Source organism: Typopeltis vanoorti, chromosome 10 (genome assembly GCF_054136105.1).
Source record: "Typopeltis vanoorti isolate ZY-2024b chromosome 10, IOZ_Tvanoo_1.0, whole genome shotgun sequence".
NCBI lineage: Eukaryota > Metazoa > Arthropoda > Arachnida > Uropygi > Thelyphonidae > Typopeltis > Typopeltis vanoorti.
This window is the reverse complement of record NC_143558.1, coordinates 84348863-84372111: the sequence shown is the minus strand read 5'-3', so window position 1 is coordinate 84372111 and position 23249 is coordinate 84348863. Positions and strand designations below refer to the sequence as shown.

At 35.4% G+C, this 23249-nt stretch overlaps 1 protein-coding gene across 2 annotated transcripts in view; it reads right to left on the bottom strand.

Annotated features, from left to right (window-relative positions):
* scat (VPS54 subunit of GARP complex scat) overlaps positions 1-23249 on the bottom strand; it is a 393993-nt gene that overhangs the window by 266433 nt on the left and 104311 nt on the right. For both annotated transcript variants that reach the window (XR_016548906.1, XM_090398663.1), the window contains exons 7-8: positions 8547-8646; positions 3662-3804 (exon numbers count right to left, since the gene is read on the bottom strand). Coding sequence is in view for 1 of the 2 variants with exons in the window: in XM_090398663.1 (XP_090254789.1) it covers positions 3662-3804; positions 8547-8646 (243 nt within the window). In the remaining variant the exon portion in view is untranslated. The remainder of the gene's footprint in view (positions 1-3661; positions 3805-8546; positions 8647-23249) is intronic.

The following is a 23249-nucleotide window of genomic DNA, read 5'->3' as shown; positions in this document are numbered from 1 at the left end:
GATAGAGAGACTTGGAAGACCATAATTTGCAATATTTAATTTTTAATATAAATCTCTTTTCCCTTTTGACACTGTATCATATTGTGAATAAACTATGTATGTATGTATATTAAAAGAAACATAAAAAATGTAAATTCTCACTTTCATGAACCTGATTTTCAGATGATTACTTTCCATAATACAGTCAACAGCAATGTGACATCTACTTATGGAAAGATCCATGTTCAAATCCTAATTAGGATATAAGGAACAACCAACTAATCCTGATCTGAAAGAGGCAGCCCAAGAATATATGCACTGACAGGCACAAAAAGTGCAACTATGAGACTAACTACACTATATTTACTAAAATTATATTTGAAAGAAGCTACTTGAGTCGTAGCAGGCCTCTGGATGCAATATATAAAATAAAATAGAATGAATTCTGCAAATATTAAATTTGCATTAGTGTATAGCATAGCATATTACGTCTGATAATCTTGTGTGTATGTGCATGTGTGTTCTGGCTGATTTGTCTCTTTACAGAATGAAAATCCCTGAAACTTCTGTATGAGACCAGCTAAGTCACCTTCTGTTAAAACGATCCCATAAAAGTCATCACTTGCTTTCCAGCTCACTCCATGAATGTACTATAGAGAAACTATACAAAAGACAGGTGATGATTTTGATAATTCTGTTTGTGAATGCTATGAGAGTAGAACACACCAGTACCAAACTGCAGAACAGTCCTGGTCAAAAGGCTAGTGATCTGCTCTCACTAGAACTTGCTAAGTAAGACATCAGACAGTGATATCTGTGAGGCATCTTCAGTTAAATATCACTTGCTCTATGTAAAACAGCATTGAAAAGGTTGAGTAAATTTCATTTGTTATCTATAATTTATCTATTAGGCCACATATGGGCAACCTCCGGCCCACGAGCCAGATCCGGCCCTAATCTATTTCAGCGAAGTTTGTCTGATTCATGGTGGGAGAAACATGGTATGTTCTACTAACTCAACTCACATTAAGCTGACGTCATATGACTTGCGCAAAACACACTATCGGTACACAATAAATAACAGAAAAAACTCACATAGAAAGATTATTTATTAGTATAATTTTCGCCTGTGTGTCACAGGCATCTTCAGTACATTAAGCTCAAAATTAAACACTAACTGACAATTCCAAAAAGCACCACCTAAGTACTGGTGTAAGATAACTAAAAAGGTCAATAACTTTCCTAAAAAAAAAATAAATAAATAAAAATAAAAAATAAAAAAATTAATACAATAAAAAGTTAGGAAAGATTAGCTGATTTGTAAAGTACTATTTCCCATAAAGGGGATAGACGTAAGCTGTAGGATCTGTTTAAGTTAGGAGAATGAAGTAGAGATCTGGAGAAAGCATACGATAGAGTGCTAAGGAAAGAAGTCTGGAGGTGTCTGTAGTAGCCAGTATTAACTTTATTAAGTCACGTGCACTTAATCACTGCCAATTTAAGGAGTATTTGGCAGACCTATTTTCGGATTATGAAGATGTGTCTTATTATTGTGAAGTGAGGTGGTTGAGTTAAGGTAAAATGTTAAAATGATTTCATGATCTGAGACAAGACATTGCAGATTTTATGGACATAAAAGAAAACACAATTAACCAAGTAAAAGATGATGAGTGGGTGTGTGATTTAGCATTCCTTGTAGATGTCACCAGATACCTAAACAAACTGGATCTTAAATTGCAAAAACAAGGGCAATTGGTTCATGAACTGCATGGACATGTCAAAGCTTTTTTGTAATAAACTATGATTGTTGGAAAGTCAGATAACAGCTAAAAATTGTTATCATTTTCTTACTCTAGCAACTCATAAAAATATCCCTTATAATTGTTATGGAGATGAACTGAAGGCACTAATAGAGCAATTTGATACAGGTTTTGCCGACTTCAAAAACAAAGACTCCACATTTGCTATATTTGCTCGTCCGATGGATGCTGATATAAATAATGTGCCAGAAAACTTACAGATGGAACTTATTGCGTTTCAGGCAGATTTAGTGCTAAAATCACAATTTAACAACATTGCTTTGACAGATGTTTATAAATTTTATTTGGTGGAAGAAAAATATACAAATTTACTCACCTTTTCAAGAAAAATCATTTGTCTTTTCAGCAGCACATATATGTGTGAACAGTTTTTTTAGAGGATGAAATACAATAAATCAAAAATTCTGACAAGAATTATGGAGGAAAACCTTGAAAATTCTATGCGATTATCCTTAAGTAATATTAACGTCAATAATGATAGTCTCATAGTTGAAGTACAAGGCCAATCTTTACATTAAATTGTTATGTCGTTCATTATATCATAAAATTTATGTAGAGCTTTATACCAAAGCATTATATTATAAATAAATGAAATATGAAGTAGCAACTTGTTTTAATTCATTTAATATTAATTTATTTTATTTAATAATTTGGTCCGGCCCTCGACTCAGAGACAGAATGATAATTTGGCCCCCGAACTAGGAAAGGTTGCCCCTGCTTGTATTAGGCAATCAACTTTTTTTTTTTTTTAAATTTCAAATGCACTTTCTTTTTTCCTAAAAAAAAAAAAGTTGTTTGCAATAGTGGTTTAACAAAGAGAGCTGTAAATGTGTTAAGAGAAAGATTAAGAGTTTAATTTTATAGAACCTCAACTATTGTGAACTTGCAAAGAACAAACAAATAATTTGTCATAGTGAAATGCTTGTTAGAGTGAATTTTCTTCAGAATAATATTGATGTTATGGAACTTAAGTTGAGACTTTTCAGTAATTTGTTATAGCCGGTGAATTCACAATAACAGTTCAATATATTGAGCAGTTGGCTATAGTCAGTGGTGAGCTATGGAAATTTTAACAAAGGGCTCACATCGTCAAGCAAAAAAAAAAAAAAAAAAAGAAAGAAAGAAAGAACAAAAAGCTTTATTTCACACAAAAACTTTTATTAATACAGCTTGCGTACTCCTTAATCAAAAAGTATGACGCGACAATCAACCTGTAAAGGCTATCATTTTTAAACAAATATTTCATGATCTAAACATGATATATTTGCACACAATCACCTGTGTTAATTTATCTTACATAAGAAAAACATTTTTTAGCTATCAAAATATAATAAGAATAATATCTTTCATAATCGCAAATATGCAATAGTCCACATTTTTTATAAACAAAATAAATTTGTTATGTTTGTGCGAGAGGTTGTTATGACAATCTATAAATAATAAATAAATATTATCTAAAAACAATAATATTGAAATCTGTTATATTTCTCTTTTGTTTTTATACTTCAAGTGATAATCAACGGTACCAATCAAGTGCACATTATTTTCAAGTCCTATTTATTTATATGTGATTACCAAAAGTGAATTCTTCTTTGTAAAATGGTATTGACTATAATATTTTATTTAATAAAATCAGTTATTTAGGTTACTGCATGAGTTTGTTGCTTAATATATTTCAAAAAATTGTTTAAAAAAAAAAAAAAAAAAAAACGAGAACAAGGGACTCACAAATTTCAGAAAAATTTAACAAAGGGCTCAGTTGAGGCCCCTTATAGCTCACCACTGGCTATAGTTAACATAATATCTCTAAAGAATGGAATGAAAATCAGAAAAAAAACTTAAGAATTCTTAAGTAGACATACCTAAAACTATGAATGCCAGATAACTCTTGGGCTAAGACTTCTTGACTAGTATATATGAGATCTAGAGCACCAGCAAATTCTGATGTTGAAAGTAAAAGCTGAATCGTAGGTTGAGTTTGATGAACTGTTGCCATTAACTTCAGCTAAATTATACATATATAATATTATTTAAAACACATTTATCTATCTATCTATCTATATATATATATTTTTTTTTTTAAAAGAATTTAATGACTAGAACCAAGATTTAAATAAAAAGGTTTTAATATTAAAACATTACTAGTTTCGGCTTGTAACAGTCTTCATCAGGTGACATTATAAAAGAAAGAAAGGGGTGCTTAAGGGTCAAAGCTGTATAACTGAGAGGAGACCTCCACATAGCCTTTAAAGGAATGCAGAGAACCGACCAGAGCTTCTGACCTAATGTCCAATCCTCACCTTCTCGTGGTGCACCCTGTTGGGTATCTACTTGGATACTGAACGGATGAGGATGGGCTGACAATTTGGGATTTAGCCGACCAAATTGTATTCTTATTGGTTAAACCAAAATATAGAATGATGGTACAACATGATAAAATTTCATGCCGGCTGGGACGTCGCCCGGTTAAACAAGGCCCCCGTTGTTTTCGCCAGGGAACCAGGGCGAACAGCAAAAAGTCAGCTACTGGAACAAATCTGAAAATAAACCCCAACTCAACATCACCAGAGTTAAAGATCGGTACTATCAACGTAAGAAGCCTGAATGGCAAAGAAATGGAGCTAGCTGAGGAATTAGATAAGTATCAGATCAACATAATAGGGGTGACTGCAACAAAAAAGACCAAAACTGGTGAGATCTTTCTGAGCAATAAATACAAAATGTTATATTCAGGCAATGACAATCAAGGAAAAGAAGGAGTAGCCATAGTATTCAACACAAAATACGAGGCTAATCTTCTTGAATGGCAGTCAGTCTCAAGTAGAGTAATGTGGGCAAATATGAGAATGGGGAACTGGACAATGAGACTTATTTGTGCCTATGGTCCCACAGAAGGTTTTACTAAGGTAGAAGTGGAGGAATTTTTTGAGGCTTTAGAAAAAGCAACTGACACAATGAAAAAGGAAAAGTTGGTCCTTGTTGGGGATCTAAATAACAAAGTAGGGAATGATTGTGAGACATACAAAAATATTTTGGGAAAATTTGGACAAAAGAGCAAAGCTAATAATAATGGCAAATATCTGTTGGATTTCTGCTCAGGACATGGACTGGTTATTACTAACACCATGTTCCAACATAAAAATGTGCACAAATTCACATGGAGAGAAGAGGCAAGGAATAAGAAAAGTCTCTGACTATGTTATTGTTGATAGTGATGTTTTCTCCCTGGTGCAGGACACCAGAGTGTACAGAGGATTTGAAATTGGAAGTGATCACTATTTAGTCTTGAGCAGGATAAAATTGAATTTCATATTGAAAAGAATAACATGTAAGAAAGTTTTAAAGCGAATAAAAGTTGAGCAGCTCTCAGATGTGAACTGTAGGCTAAAATACACAAAGATTATTGAAGAAAAAATGAAAGAGTTTGAGAACAGGAATCAAACCTTGGAGACTCAGTGGCAAACTCTGAAGAAAACATTGATTGATTCTGCCAGAGAGGCATGTGGTGAGGTTATCTGTAAGGATAAAAAAATCAGAACTCCCTGGTGGACACAGGAAGTTAAAGAGGCAGTGAAGGAAAACAAGAAAGCATACCAAAAGTTCCTGTCAAATAAGTCAGCTCGAACTCTTAGAGAATATAGAGACAAATGCAAGAATGCTAAACACTGTGTAAAACTAGCTAAACAAAAGTCATGAGAGGACTTTGGCAAGAATATAGAAAATAAATATCAAGAAGGTGGCAAAATATTCTGGAGGTTGTTGAAGAAGCTTAGGAATGGAGGAGAGATTGCTGTAAAAGGAGTTAGAGATGATAAAGGTGACATGAAAATGGGAGAAAAAGATATCCTTTAAGTATGGAGTAAATACTTTGAAAAACTGCTAAATGAAACAAGCAGTGACAGCACAGTGGTAAAAAAACACTGACCAGGCATGCAGTCAGGAATACATATCCATACTTGAAGTAGAAAAAGCCATCAAAGGCTTGAAATGTGGAAAGGCAGCAGGAGTAGATGATATTCGACCAGAAATGCTGAAGTACGGTGGTATAAATGTCGTACAGTGGCTGCACTGCATAGTTCAGAAGGGCTGGACAGAGGGACGAATTCCCGATGACTGGAGTAGAGCGCTCATAGTACCCATATATAAAAAGGGAAATAAAACTGCATGTGAGAATTACAGAGGTATTTCCCTACTGAGTGTTCCTGGCAAGATCTATGCAAGTATACTTGAGAAACGGTTGAGAAGAATTGTGGAAGAAAAGCTTGGTGAAGAACAAGCTGGATTCAGGCCAAATAGAGGCTGTCAAGATCAGATCTTCAATTTATGACAAATAGTCGAGAAAGCATGGGAATATAACAAAGATCTGTATTTAAGTTTTGTCGATCTGGAAAAGGCATATGACAAGGTGCCAAGAGAGAAGCTATTCAATACACTGCAGTTATATGGTGTCAATGGGGCATTATATCAAGCAATACTTAGTCTTTATTTGAGTTGTAAGTCAGCAGTTAGAATTGAAGGAAGTACAGGAAGATGGTTTAATGTTAAATCTGGTGTGAGACAAGGATGTACATTATCCCCTCTGTTATTCATTATCTATATGGATCACATTATGAAGGAAAGTGGTATTAAACATGATATCAAAATTGGAGATGTTTAATGTCAGCTCTTTGCTTTATGCAGATGATGTTATACTTCTAAATAGATCTGCTACAAGTCTGCAAGATTCTCTGACTAAATTGAATAGCTGTTGTAATAGATATGGTATGAAGGTCAGCAATAAAAAGACAAAGACAATGAAAATAGGCAGAATCATTGAAAATGTCAACTGTGTTGTGAATGGAGAACCTGTGGAAGTAAAACATTTCAGCTATTTAGGCACGATTTTTTACTGAAGATGGTTAATTAAATTTAGAAATAGACAATAGAATCAGCAAAGCTGGTATGGTGGAAAGTCAATTGAATAAATTCATATGGAATAAGAGAGAAATTAGTCGGAACACTAAATTAGCTGTGTACAAGACAGTGTTCAAACCAGTTTTAACTTATGGATCTGAGAGCTGGGTCAGAAGTAAAACACTTGACCAAAGACTAGAGACCACAGATATGAGAGTCCTGAGAAAGATTATAGGCGTGAACAGATGGCATCAATGGCAATATCATACTAAAAACGAGGATATTAGGAAAGAACTTGACATTGTCAGCATCCAGGAATGCGTTAGCAGAACTAATCTCAGGTGGTATGGTCACCTAAACAGAATGGGCGAGGAAAGATTAGCAAAACAAGTGTTCTCTGCCAGGTTGGCAGCAAAACGACCCAGAAGAAGACCAAGATATAGGTGGATTGATACGGTACAAAGTGCTTTAGACGATAGAAATATAAGATCTGATAATGTTGGAGTCTTGACAAGTAACAGACTGATTTGGAGGAAAATTGTAGATAGGAAATTAATAATGATGTAATTTTTTTCATGTAGTACTATCATATCCTGTACACCCCTTGAGGGTACATGGCAGGAATTTGATGATGATGATGATGATGAGAAAAAAGAAAAAACACCAAAACACTGAAGCTTAAATAAACTAAGAACATCATAGAGAGTCTCTATACATAATTAACATTAAAACGTTGTGGTTGTATTTAAAGCTGTTCTTTCGTTTGTGGTATTGTTGGGAAAGTACGTGCTAGTAGCATCTCGTGAACGCCAGTACATGATTACAGCTGAATCTGGGAGGTTGTCGCTCAAGAGTTATTATTTAGATGAACAGGATTGAAGATGATTTCCCTAGATTCTATGATTTTTCTCTCTAGTTCATCATTGTAATGAAAGATGTTAGTAGATTTTTCCCAGCAGACTTTGTGACTTTGGCTTTCATCATTAGGATTAGCCGAGAAAAGGATATGACTTGATAATGCACTGGCTCACTGTCTCTTGTAAGTAATGTCCCTCATGTGTTCTTCCATAATCTTCTTCAATGAACCTTGTTCACTCCACTTCCAAAAATTCGTTTCTTAATAAGCCACCCAAAACCTTGTTATCATCATCAACTCAAATACCCTGGTGTATATAGAATATTGTGTGATTGTGATATTCCTTATTTTGGGCAGACAGACAAATCTGTCGAATTGCATATGGAAGAACACGAGGGACATTACTTACAAGAGACAGCAAGCCAGTGCATTATCAAGTCATATCCTTTTCTCGGCTAATCCTAATGATGAAAGCCAAAGTCACAAAGTCTGCTGGAAAAAATCTACTAACATCTTCTGTTGCAATGATAGAATCTAGGGAAATCATCTTCAATCCTGTTCATCTAAATAATAACTTGAGCTACAACCTCCCAGATAGTCATTCAGCTGTAAGCATGTACTGGCGTTCACGAGATGCTACTAGCGCGTACTTTCCCAACAATACCACAAATGAAAGAACAGCTTTAAATACAACCACAACATTTTAATGTTAATTATGTATAGAGACTCTCTATGATGTTCTTAGTTTATTTAAGCCTCAGTGTTTTAGTGTTTTTTCTTTCTTTAATAATGTCACCTGATGAAGACTGTTACAAGCCGAAACTAGTAGTGTTTTAATATTAAAACCTTTTTACTTAAATCTCAGTTCTAGTCATTCAATTCTTTTAAAAAATATGTATGTTAACTGAGTTAATGATCATTCATTCATTCATATATATATATATATATATTCATTACATCACAAGAGAAAAAACAACAGAATACTATAAACATACTACCTTTTTGTAAATCTGTATATAATTGAAATATGCCCTTTTTAACTTCAAAATTTGAAAAGATCCTTTGACTAGAATTCCTTCTATAATATTTATTTTCTTTCTGGAAAAAAAAAAAAATTAATTTAAAATATAAATCACATTAAAAACTATTAGTGTGTAAGTGACCTTCAGTGATAAAAAGAAAAAAAAAAACTTAGTGTGATAACTGACTGAGAAAGAATCCAGGAAATAAAAGAAAATTGCAACAAATTATTTAAACGATATAGAAAATACAGGAAAATAGACAAGAGTTCTGTAAAAAGTCTTGGTGGTTCAGAAAGGCTCACCAAGTATACTGTTTCCCTTCCAATCATAACTGCAGAAAGGAAATAACTGGAAATAATGATGAATGAGCAGTACTGATGATTTTTGCTGTCCATCAGTGGCTTCACAAAAGGCTGTGATTTTGAAAATGATTATCACTGCCCAGCATGATACTACTACTTACCACATATCTGAATAAATAAATAAAAATGTTTATTCTCTAGAGAAGGATTTTTGGCTAAACTAACCCTTGACCAACATTGATTACTGCATGGTCCTACAGATTTCTAAGTATTAATGGGTTGTCATAAAAGTTCCAAGTTGTCATAAAAAAAAATAATAATAATGATAATAAAGTGAAAGCTAATGCTATATGCACAAGTGCAACAACAACAGTTTTGCATACTTGAAAGGTATAATATTACAACACACAAAAAATTACATCTGTTTGCAACGATTACATCCAAAGCTTTAAATGTCATCATCTTCATTATGCTTGTCAAGGATTTAGGCCTAGAGTAGATTGTTCCAGCCTTAGAAGTCATCGTTGAATCTCTTAAGAGGGCATTCTGGTTTTCTTTTTCCTAATGGTAAAATTTGTAATTTAAGTCTTGTTTTGGTATTCTTTCTGTCTTCATTCTTTCAACGTGTTCCATCCATTTATGTTTATATTTTTAAATTTCTTCTATTATTACTGATTCCTGGTTTAATTCTTTCATAATATCTTTATTTCTTTTGTGATCAAATAGAGTATACTTTACAGTTTTTCTCATAAACTTCATTTCAGCTGTTATTAATCTTTGTCTTTTTGTTTTATTGTCCAGATTTCACTTCGATGCAATACGACTGGTAGGGCTAATGTATTGTATACTTTTAGTCTGGTTTGTTTTTGAACTAGGTTAGGTTTAAATCTAGAGTTAATTACATTTGTTATTTTTAAATATTTCACAATGTTTAGGTTTATATCTTTTACATTTTCCTGTCTCATTTAAATTTAAAATATCTTTCTGTAAGTTATTTTCAAAATTTATAATTATTTGGTAATCGGCAAAAAGGAGTGTGTTTAAGTTCACAGTAGGAGAAAGTTTAATACCTTGATAGAAATTTTTATTCCATTTTATTATTATTTCATTAGATAAATATTAAAAAGAGTTGCTAAAAAGGGACATCCCTGTTAGACTCCTTGGTTTATCTCTCTCGTATTATATGCTAGCTCATGATTTGATCTTATTTGTATTTGATTATTTTCGCATATACTTATGATAGCTTTTAGAATATTATTTGGGGTTTGTCTTTCTTTTAATATGTTAAATAAAATGCTTCTTTTAACTTTGTCAAATGCTTTTCAAAACCAATAAATGTAACACGTATTTCTAAATTGTATTCTTTTCTTTTCTCCATTATTAATTTTAGACAAAAGGCCAGGTCTATACATGATTGTCCTTTTCTAAATCCATTCTGTACTTCTAAAATAAAGTTCTCAGATTTTATTTAAAATTCTGCTATATACTTTGTAACAGGAATTTAGAATACTTATACATCTATTATCTTTTTTAAAGATAGGGATTACAATTGCTTTTTTCCATTCTATTGGTGGGTTACTTGTTGAATAGATTATTATTATTACTACTTGACACCTCCAGGGAGTCCAAAGACTCATTGAGAGAGAGGGCATCTACTCTACAACTCTATCACCACCACCCACAATCCACCAACTACAATGAACCACAACTACACCAACGCCATCTACTGTCCACCACTACCACTAGCATTTTTACAGACAATCAACATCCACGCCCATGGCAGGATTCGAACCCACATCCTTTGGCTGGAGAGTAGATACACTAACCACTCAGCCAACCAGGTCAGCAATTTTTATTAGGAGTCTTTCTTTGAACCTTATTCCTACATATTCATATAATTCTGAACCTAACATATCTTTTCCAGGTGATTTTCTATTTCTTGATTCTTACAGGCCGATTTCTAATTCTTCTTTAGTTATTTCCTTTTCATTAAATATTTGCCAGTTATATCTTTTATAAATATTTATCTGTCCACAATTCTGTATAGAAATTTAGAAATTCTTCTAATTTCAATTCAGTGTTTAATTTTACGTTTTCTTTAGTATCTGTACTTAAATGTTTTAAAATCTTATATATATTGTGTCTTATTTTATATAAATCACGTTCTAAATTAGAAACAAATTTGTTCCATGATTCTCTATGTCTTTTTCTGACCTCTCTTTCAGCTATGGCTCTTATTCTTTTATTTTCTATTTCATCTTCTAATCTTTTACTGCTTAACGATCTATGATATGCTTGTTTTTTTTTTTTTCATTTTGATTATTTCTTTGATTGTATCATCCCATATCTTCAGTTTTTTTCTTTTTATTGAATTTTTTGGTCTTTATTGATGGAAAATATACTTTGAGGGATTTTTGAATGAGGAAAATGCAAGGACTCTCAGAGGAGATGGGCAGCCTTCTGAGGGGATGGTGCAGAACATCAGTAGAGTGGAAGTGACGGAGGCCATGAAGAGAGGATGAGGAATGGAAAATCAGTGGGCCCCAACAGAATTCCAGTGGAGGCATGGAAGGCACTGGGGGAAGAGGGAATTGACCTGCTGTGGGACCTGTTCATGAAAGTTTGCCAACAGGAAAATATACCCGAGGAATGGAGGGAGAGTACTCTTGCCCCCATCTACAAGGGTAAAGGGAATGCACAAGACTGTAAAAATTACAGAGGAATAAAGTTGATGTCCCACACAATGAAGATCCTAGAAAGGGTTCTTGATGGTAGATTGAGGAAGGAGGTGGAGATTGCAAAGGAACAATTTGGTTTCATGCCTGGTAGATCAACAAAAGATGCTATCTTTGGGTTACAGCAGATGATGGAAAAATATTGAGAGAAACAAAGGGAGCTACATCTGGTATTTATTGATCTGGAGAAAGCATACGATAGAGTGCCAAGGCAAGAAGTCTGGAGATGTCTGAGGGAGAAGAAGGTGCCGGAGAAATATGTCAGGTTGGTGCGGGAAATGTACAGAAATGTGAAGACAAGTGTTCAGACCTGTTTGGGACAGACAGAAAGTTTTCAAGTAACAGTTGGCTTGCATCAAGGGTCAGCATTAAGTCCGTTTCTGTTTAATATTGTGATGGAGGTGGTAACAGAGGAGGTGAGAGAAGATGTGCCTTGGACAATGTTGTATGCAGATGACATCTTGTTGTGTGTAGATTCAAGAGAAGAAGCAGGAACTAAACTGGAAAGATCGAGAAAAGTACTGGAAGAGAGAGGTATGAGACTGAGCAGAAGTAAGACAGAGTATATGTGTTGCGCAGTGGGCAGCAGCCAGGAGACAGATCTGGAGCTGGAAGGAAATGTCATCAGGAAGGTGAGAGACTTTAGATACTTAGGTTCAACAGTGGAAGAAGATGGAGGAGCTGAGAAGGAAGTGGGATGCAGGATACAAGCGGGTTGGAGGAACTGGAGGGAGATGGCTGGAGTGTTATGCGATAAGAGGGTGCCGATCAATCTGAAAGGCAAAATTTATAGGACAGTAGTGAGGCCAGCTATGGCGTATGCTATAGAAACTGTGGCCCTGAGGAAAAATAATATCAGCAGGATGGAAGTAGAGCAGAGATGAGAATGCTTAGGTGGATGTGCGGTGTGACCAGAAAGGATCGTCTGAGAAATGACTATGTCAGGGAAACAGTGAAAGTTCCGAACTTAGGAGCGAAAATACAGGAGGCAAGGTTGAGATGGTTTGGTCATGTGATGAGGAGGGAGGACGAATATGTGGGAAGAAGGGTCATGCAGATGGATGTGCAAGGAAGGCGGAAGCGTGGGTGGCCAAAGAAGAGATGGAGGGAGCTGGTAGAAGAGGACTTGAAGATGAAGAACTTGGATGACAGCCCAAGACAGGAAGGTGTGCAGGAGACTCATTACAAACAGTGACCCCACTTAAGTGGGAGAAGCTGCAGAAGAAGAAGATTGAATTTTTTGGTCTTTCTAAGCTTTCATTTGCTGTTGTATTTAGTATAATTTTTATATTATCCATTCTATTTTTATTTCTTCATGTCATTTTATTTTATCTAAATATTGGTTAATTCTTTATTCATATAGCCATTGTATATTTGTCTCATTTAATAATCTAGTTTTATAAACATATGTTTTAAAATTTCTTTCTGTTCTTGTTATTTGTAGCCATTTAGGTGGCCAAATACCTCCCCCCCCCATGAGGACAATGCAAATAATGAATAAAGTAGGAAAATTACATACTGGCTTGTCCGTCGCCCAGCATAAAAAGGAACGATTCCTGGACTTAGGCAGATGGTCTAGGTTGAAAAATATGCTACAGTCTCCACTAGCTACAATGAGCCCACCTACAGTGCACAATGATAGAAGGATATTAGCAGGAACATATAACTGCAGATCTCTATGGGATGATGATAGATTGGAAGAACTGATGAAGGAATTGGACCATATAAAATGGGATGTTGTGGGCCTTTCAGAGATAAAAAGGAAAGAAGAAACTCTCGTGCAATTAAAAGATGGAGATTTACTCTACCACTGTGAATGTGACAGAAACTCAACTGGTGGTGTAGGATTCCTAATAAATAAAACAATCAAGGATAATGTCCTGTTTGTTAATAAAATAACATCAAGAATAGCTGAACTAAGTCTCTTCATAAATAAAAGATACAAACTGAAAATTATACAAATATACATCCCACTACAGACCATCCAGATGAAGAGATAGAAAATTTCTATGAAACATTAGAATCCACATTAAATAATTCTAAAGAATTCTAAATAATTATAATGGGTGACTTTAATGCCAAGAGTGGAAGCAGAGATGACCATTTGAACTCCATCGGTAAATTTGGGTTTGGACAGAGGAATGGAATTCCTCTGTCCAAAATTTGAAAAAGTTGATTAAATTTCATTTGTTATCTATAATTTATCTATTAGGCAATCAATTTTTTTTTTTTTTCAAAATTTCAAATACAATTTCTTTTTTCCTACAAAAAAAAGTTGTTTTTTTTTTGTAGGAAATTTTTTCACAAAGAAAATCAACCGAAAATGGACTTGGAAAAACCCAACTGGACAAACCTATAATGAAGAAGACTTCATTCTCACCAACAAAAGATATATAATAAATAATACCGAACTGCTTAATAGATTCAATAAAGGAAGTGACCACAGACTAGTAAGGGCAAAAGTATGGATCAACAAAAAATGGGAACAGAATAAGCTCATAAGAAAAAAGTCCAATTTAGTGAATCTACAAAACCTCTACCACAATAAAAGCTGTTATAGAGAATCACTCAAAAATGAACTAAAAATAGTTAAACACAGCTACTGCCATCAATGATGCTAATGAAATCTTAACAAAATATATCTTGAATTGTGCACTAGAAATAGGTGTAAAAAGGCACCAAAGAGAAGAAAAACTATGACAGAAAACCTTAGATCTGATGAAGAAAAGAAAAGATATGAAAAGAGATTTGAATGACACCAATAAAATAGAATATGAGGAAATTTGTAAAGCTATGCGTAAAAGGATGAAACATGAAATTAGATCATATAAACTAGGAAAATTAAAGAAACAATAGAAAACAATAGCAATATGAAGGTCCTAAGACAAACATTATCAGATGGAACAAAGGAAATAGCCAAAGAGAAGAAAAACTACGCCAAGAAACCTTAGATCTGATGAAGAAAAGAAGAGAAGAGATATGAAAAGAGATTTGAATGACACCAATAAAATAGAATATGCGGAAATTTGTAAAACTATACGTAAAAGGATGAAACATGAAATTAGATCGTATAATAATAAGAAAATTAAAGAAACAGTAGAAAACAATAGTAATATGAAGGTCTTAAAGACAAACATTATCAGCTGGAACAAAGGAAATAGATGCTGTAAGAGGAAAAAATGGTGAACTTATAAAAAATAGAGATGCAATAATCAAAAGAATTCAGGAATTTTATACTGAACTCTATGAAGACAAAGACCGAGACATCCAAGAATGATCTATGGATAACTTGAGTGAGGAAGAACACGATACCCCTGAGATCTTACAAGGTGAAGTAGAAATTGCATTGCAGGAAATGAAGAATGGAAAGGTCCCAGGAGAAGATGGAATTATGGTAGACTTCTTAAAACTTGGAGGAAGCCCTGTCATCAAACAGCTGACTAAACTTTAATAAATGCCTAAAACAGAGAAAAATTCCAAAAAATTGGAACAATTCACTTCTAATATTAATTTTTAAAAAGGGCAATAAGGAAGAAATTAAAAACTACAAACCTATAAGCCTACTCAACACCATATATAAAGTCTTCACAAAAATTATAAATAATAGAATAAAATCTAAACTAGAGAGAATGCAATCCTGTGAACAAGTTGGATTTAGAAAGAATTACAATACTTTGGACCATTCACACATTAAGACAGCTCATTGAAAAATCAATTGAATATAATAAATCCTTATGTCTGGCCTATATAGACTATGAAAAAACATTTGATTCAGTTAAAACATCTGCAACACTAAAAGCACTTGAAACCCAGGGAACTGAGAAACCATATATGGAAACACTAAAACATATTTACAATAATGCAACTTCTGTAATTAAATTATATAAAAACAGTGAAAAGTTCCCAATACAAAAAGGCATCTGGCAAAGCAACACCATATCTACCAAATTATTTACAGCTGCACTAGAGGAAGTCTTTAGAATCCTTGATTGGGAAACAAAAGGAATAAACATAAATGGAGAAAGGCTGCATCATCTGAAATTTGCAGATGATCTTGTCCTAATAGCAGATAATCTTGAAGATCTGGAAGAAAGGCTAAATCAGTTAAATGAAGCCTCCAGAGTAATTGGATTAAAAATAAATAGAGAATAAAACAAAAATAATGATGAATAAATACATAAACCATAGAACTGTCAAAGTTGAAAAACATGAAATAGAACAAGTTACTTCATATGTATATTTGGGCCAATGGTTATCCTTTGAGGATTGCCAAAGAAAAGAGATTGAATGAAGGATTTACCTTGGATGGATGGCTTATGGGAAAATGAGACACATATTCAGAAGTGACATCCCTATGAGTCTAAAAAGGAAAGCTTTCGACCAGTACATACTTCCTATCCTAACATATGGAGGAGAAACATGGACTTTAACATCGCATGGAGAGAAGTATACTAAAAATAACATTAAGAGATAGGAAGACAAATACCTGGATAAGATCTCAAGCAGGTGTCACAGATATTGTAAAATACATTAAACAGGCTAAGTGGAGATGGGCTGGCCATATTGTCAGATGCAGTGATGGGAGATGGACTAGAAAAACAACAGAGTGGAGACCAATGGATGGAGCAAGACAAAGAGGAAGACCGAGAAGAAGATGGAGGGATGAACTGGAACAAATTGCAGGAATGAGATGGATAGGAGAAGCAGAAAACCAAGTGGTCTGGAAAATCATGGGGGAGACTATTGTCCAGCAGTGGACAGAACCAAAAGGTTGAACAGAAATGTGAATACCCAAAATTGCAAGGTATGGGCTATGCAAAACCAGAATGCAATCCAACAAATTCCTTTGCATTAACCCAGAGTTACTCTCTGGTGTAGGTTTACGGCTTTGTTTATTATTGGATCATTCTTCTCTGAGGACATATGCCAGTCGGGTCGTGTGACTTGCTCAGTTACTACTGAGAGGAATCACGATATGATAAAAAAAAATTTTGTGATGTGATGTGGCTATGGCACCGACTGTGCATGGATTCAGTCAGTTTTAAGCAGGATGGGTCCCCCTTCACGCATTAGTCAATCTGTGCAGGAGATTTCTGAGAACATTTCACAGAAGCCAGAGTGATCTGCCATGCATTTCCCACTGCATGGCCACCTTGTTCACCTGATCTGATCCCCTGCAACTTCTGGCTCTGGAGATTTCTCAAAGATGGGGTTTATCTGGATCATCTTGACAGCTTGCCAAACATGAAAGACAGCATAATGCAGCATGTGCACACACGTCCTAACCAGCTGCATTCTGCCATTAAACACACTGCGCAAAGATGCAAAATCATAGCATAATGGAGGTGAATAAAAATAGGTTATTTATGCTTGTTTCACTTTTCTCCTTTACACACACACACACACATACACACAGTAAAAAATTACTACATCTAAATTTGGTACATCATGAAGTACCCCTGATGGTGAGTTTTGGAACTACCCCCTCCCTCCCTCAGATATTGCTATCACATGATGCACAGTGTATTCCTGCAAAGTTTCATAGAATTTGAATTACTGGGTGGAGCACTCCACAAGGTCTTAAATAAGGATACTTTAATTTTGATCGACAAATGTCTGTGTATGAAATTATAATCAGGAAGAATCTGAAATTAACCCTTTGAGGTATATATGTTACCATACTTCTAGCTCAAACACAGTATTGACTTCATATATGCGTCTTTCAACTTTTAACCACTATATTAAAACTTAATTTACAGCCCAACTACAGTAGTTGAGCTTTTGCAAGGAAGTATTGCAATTTATTAGCAGCATTAATCTTCTAATTTTTTTTTATGTCATCCTACACCATAGAAGGTTGACATTAAACAATTTTCTCAATGACTATAAACAGTCCAAGACAAGATGGCTGCTCAAGGAAAAGATTTAGCTGCGATTCACATTTTGACTAGACTCAAGTCAAATTATGACTATTAAGATTCAGAAGAAAGTAAACAGAAGTAAGATAGTGATTTTGAATGCAGTGCTGCATTTGACTGTGCTAAAAATTTTGACAATGCTACTAAAGTTGCTGATAATGAAGTCACTGATGACGTTTCCAATACCCTGAGTGTCAGCAATTCAAATGATAGCACTTCACTGGTCTCCAACAATGAAAGTGACAGTGAAATTTCTCAACCAAAAGAAAGTGATGACTGAATGAACTGGGAAGAAAAGGTATTTTTTGTGGAACAACAATTTGATTTTAATGAAAGTAAATGGGTTTAGTGGTGAATGCAGTTCAATGAAGAGTCACCTGAGAGTTGATTATTTCAAACTACCTTTTTGATGATAAACTTGAAAACAAACACCGCTAGTAAACTAATAATTATCATGATTTTGTTATGAAAAACACTTTTTGACTAAAAGCATAGAGAAGGTCAGAGAAATTTAGGAGGCATGAGGTTGCTAAAAATTCATGAGTACATATGCAGCAATATTGAATTTTATGGAGCTTTGTTAAGAATTTTTTTTTTTTTTTTACTTCAATGGTCACTATTATAAAGCATAAATGTAAGACACTTTTTAAAAATAAATGACTATTGAATTTTTATAATTTTTATTCTTTAATGTGAATCCAACTTACAAAAGGTTAGTTACAAAACTATCACAGATTTAATTACTGTGAGTAGGCTAAAATGAGATAATTCAGATATTATTTCTGGAAAATTTTCCATATTACTCATCTAAATAAATATTAATTTTTATGGCTATTTTGCCTATTTTTTGTTTAGGAATACTCCTTTTAAGATGTCATTGGCTTTTTTTCTCAATTTTTAGAGCATTACTGATGTTTTAAAGATTTAGATATATGAAGTATATAAGAAAGGAATAATTTTGGACATACCTTTGTAGGATGTTCCTGGTTGTCATCTTAATGAGTGGCATCCGCTATATCGCAATATTACTGAAGTAGGACTGGAAGGAGAGGGGGTGTTGGAAATGTGGAGATAGAGATGTGGGAGAATTGTGGGCACAACACAAGGTATGTGAAATTTAAAACCAGGGTTTTAAATTTCACATAAATTTCACCGGCATCCAGCCATACACTGGATGGCGCTCATTAAGATGACAACCAGGAACATCTTACAAAGGTATGTTCAAAATTATTCCTTCCTTATATTCTTCATATATCTATATCTTTAAAACATCAGTAATGCTCTAAAAATTGAGTAAAAAGCAAATAACATCTTAAAAGGGGTACTCCTAAAAAAAAAATAGGCAAAATAGCCATAAAAATTAATTAGATAATTCAGCTTTCCTGCTCAAGAGACCAAACATGGTACTTCAAGCCACCAAGTAAGATGATGGTGGGCTCACACTGGGTGATGTAAATCATATACCATCTAAAGACATTCAACAAAAATATGCCTACAAACTGTTCAAACTTATAACCTACTGGAAAGGGAGTGAGTATGTCATTCACTTAGCCAACAGGCCAGCACAGATTTTTTCAGTGATGACTGTGCTTTGGTTTGAAAAACCAAAGCTTAAATCCTGTCAACAACACAATGAATGTAAAGAACATTTATAAATGATCAAATGAAGGCAAATTAGCCTCATATAGGGTATTTGTACTAAAATTTCTTTCTTTTTTTTTCCATCCAAATGACAAATCAGACAAAGAACATAGCAGCTGCTGACCACTGCAGATATGATGATAACATTAATTAGTTTTCAGAAAGACAGCAACTTGAATATGATATGTTACTGGTCCTAATACCTTAAAGAGTTAATATGATGCTTTTATGTATTTGGTGTGAATCAGTTGGAAACCTGTTGCTGCAAGAGAAAAAATAATGACTATAGCAAATGTAAGACCCGAGGAAGCAAGAGATGTTGAAGAGCAAGGTAGGCAAGTTTACAAATGGAGAGGTGAGTAGCACGAGTGAAGAGAACGAGAGAGAAGGAACACAGGGTGGACAGAGAAATGGGGGAAAGTCAGTGTGGACAGGGAGACACTGCGTGAAAAGAGTAAATGAATGATAGTTTCGGGAGTAGATGTATGGTGCAAAAGAAAGGATTAAGATAGTCAAGGATGTCGGGTGACATTTAGGTCTGGGGAAGGGGTGTAATATTAGTAATGATAGAGAGGAATGGACAGGGGGGGGGGAGTGTGGAGAAGTCATATCCAAGAAGTGAGATAAATAGGAACTTGTTATAGAAACAGAAATGAGCTAGCATGTGTGCTTACAAATTCTAGAAATATTTGAAACAAGAGGAATGAAATGATAACATTGATTGTCTCACCCAAAAATTGTTGGAACAAGTGAGACATGATTCCCCATTAGGGGATGTCAAAGGACATCCCCAAATAGGGAAGGTCCTTTGACTTCCTTCTAAGCAGTGTACATATTCCACCATCTATATTCCTCTCAGAATGTCATCCTGATTGAATCATGTCTCACTTGTTCCAACAATTTTTGAGTGATCATGTCATGTAACAAGTCACGTGTTTGTAGCCAGTATAAATTGGAGGAATATTATGCTCTCAAGTCAGCACAACTGTGTCTAGGTGAAATGGCTGCAAGAAGGGAACTGACCAACTTTGAAAGAGGCATTGTGATAGGATGCCATGTTGCAGGCCTATCAATTTGGCAAACTGTTGACAAACTGGGCCACCCCAGGTCAACAATCAATGATATCATACTGAGATGGAAGCACAAGGAGTCAACTGCAAGTACTACCCACAGTGGACAACCCACTACACTCACCGAATGGGACTGTATGGTGCTACAAAGGATAATATGTAAAAAACCGTCATTTGTCAGCTGACACATTGAATATGGAGTTCTGGGCATCAACTGGAACATGAATCTACACATAAACATTCAGAACCAAAGGTCACAACATGGGTTTCCATAGTAGGACTACAATATGCAAGCTCCACATTACCCGAATCAACATTCAGCATCTTCAGTGATGCAAAGAGCACGTACAGTGGGATATGGAAACTTGGAAAGATGTGTTATGGAGCAGCAAATCATGTTACTCCCTCTACTGAACAGTGGGTGTAGATGATGCCCGTGAACGTCTCTTACTAGAGTGCATAACCCCAACTATGAAATTCGGAAGTGGCTGTGTCAAGGTTCTGCTCCTGATTTCCCTGATTTGGCCTTGGACCTCTGTTTGTGGTGACACGAACAGTGAATTCTGAGAGGTATCTGAACATTCTGGAGAATGCTTAGCATCGTACTTTGTGCCATTTCTACAGAACAGACAACTGTCTTTTTCAGCAAGACAGTGCACTGTGTCATAAGGCTGCTGCTGTAACTGCGTGGTTTGTGGACATGAAAATCACCACACTTGACCAACTTTTGCAGAGCCCGGATCTCAATCCTACTGAACATCTGTGTAGTTTCAAGTGAGGTTAAGGGACATCTGCCCCACAATAGACCAGAACCTCATTACATGCAGCAGGAATTATGGTTCAAAATTCCCATTAATCACAATTATATGCTCGTGGAAAGTATGTCCCCTTAAGACTGATGCAGTCATCACAGCAAAAGAAGGTCCTACACCTCATTAAAGTGTAGGACCTTCTTTTGTGAGGAACAAGTCATAGCCACCATGGCCCATGGCTTGTTTCTCACACTATGATATCTGTTGACACTTCTTTCCAAACAGTGTGGTCTTTTGTGAAGAAAGACAAGGCAAAAAAAAAAAAAAGGAGGAGGAGTGCTCCTGATGATGGCAGAGGAATTATGTCCATCTAGGGTGGAGATGCAAGGGGCAAACAGTGATAGAGGTTTTGAAGCTGTATGGTGTGAAGTGGGGATGGACAAAATAATGTTTAGTAGGGTGTTGCTATAGACGTGTAATGTGGAAGGAAGTGAGAAGGAAATGTTCAGGCAAATTGGTCTGTCTAATAAGGGGTGATTGTTATAGACGATTTCAATTAATATCGAATGAAGAGACAGCATCTGGAACCAAAGAGAATGAATTTCTCAAGTTTTTGAAGGACAACTATCTTAAGCAGTACAAGGGCTACACATGGATCAAGGGTCTTGGATTTGATTATCTCATCAGAAGATATTATTGTAAATGAAGTGTTACATCTTCCTTTAGTTGGTGAAAGTTACCATGAAGTGATCACTTGAGTGGTTGCCAGCCATATCATGACTTCTACGAGAAAGGGTTATATGTGGAACTATAAGACAGGTGATTATGACAAGCTCAGGAGGTGGCTTGCAGTGAGATCATGGAATGAGGAATTAATTGGAAAGGAAATCAATGCTACTTGGCCTCTACTCAAGAACTATCCAGCAAAGGAAATGACTGAGTTCCAAAGGTCAGAAAATTAAATAAAGTAGTTGTAAAATGGATAACTGAAGAGGTGAAGCATGCAATCTCAAAGAAAATGAATTATGGAGGTTAAGTGAGGCAGCATAAGATAAGTGGCAATAATAATTATTATTATTATTACGGGAGACTCCAGGGAGTCCTTAGACTCATTGAGGGAGGCCCTAAACATCATGTCCACACAACTATATGACATTCTCACAGTATTTATCATACCTTGCCTTCAACTCACTCACCGTCATGTCATAGCACCAACAACAGACTCTGGCAGCTTATTCCACTCATTTACCACTCTAAAAGTAAAGAACCTAGCTCTAACACCCCCTGCTAACCACATTCTTTCCCAGCTTCCATAGGTGTCCCCTAGTTCTCCCACCACCAGTCCTGATCTCAAAAATATCCTCTGAATTAATCCTATAGAAACCTTTTAGCAATTTGAATGTCTCAATCATATCTCCCCTATCAACCGATTTCTGCAACCCACAAATCTTCAACCTGTTCTCATATGGTTCATTCCATAGACCTGCTATCATCTTAGTCATTCGCCTCTGGATCCACTCCACCTCCTCCCCATCAAGAAGGAACCCTAGGTGACCAAATCTGGGCACAGTAGTCGAGATGAGGTCTTATCAAGGCTCGGTACAGAGGTACAATAACTTGCTTGTCTCTGCTCATCAAGGTATTTTTCAACAACCAAGTGAGTTGATGAGCTGATTCAGCTACTTTTGCAATGTGCCCCCTAAACTTCATCTCCCTATCCACCAACACTCCCAAGTCCCTGGTCTCATCAATCTCCTGAAGTACAGTTCCACCAATGTGGTATACTGCTGCTAATCTTTTCACCCCAAAATGCATAACCTTACATTTTGTCACATTAAATTGACATCCATTCTCCTTAGCCCAGAACTCCAATCTATCCAAGTCACCCTGCAAGATTTTGATATCTTCTGCATTCACTATCGCCTTACCCAACTTTGCATCATCAGCGAACAAATGAACTGTTCCTCTTAGATCCTTCCCTATATCGTTAATGAACAGATTAAACAGCAGTGGTCCAAGAACAGAACCCTGTGGCACACCACTAGTCACAGGCCATCTTTTGGACTCTACTCCTGAATAAACTACTCTTTGATATCTCTCCATCAACCACCCAGCTATCCATCTCACCAACCCTATATCCATTCCCATATGTTGTAGTTTACGGATTAGAATTCCATATGGTATCCTGTCAAATGCCTTTGCCAGGTCCAGCAGTATCACTGTAAACCCATTACCCTTATCCAGTTCAGCCATCACCTTGT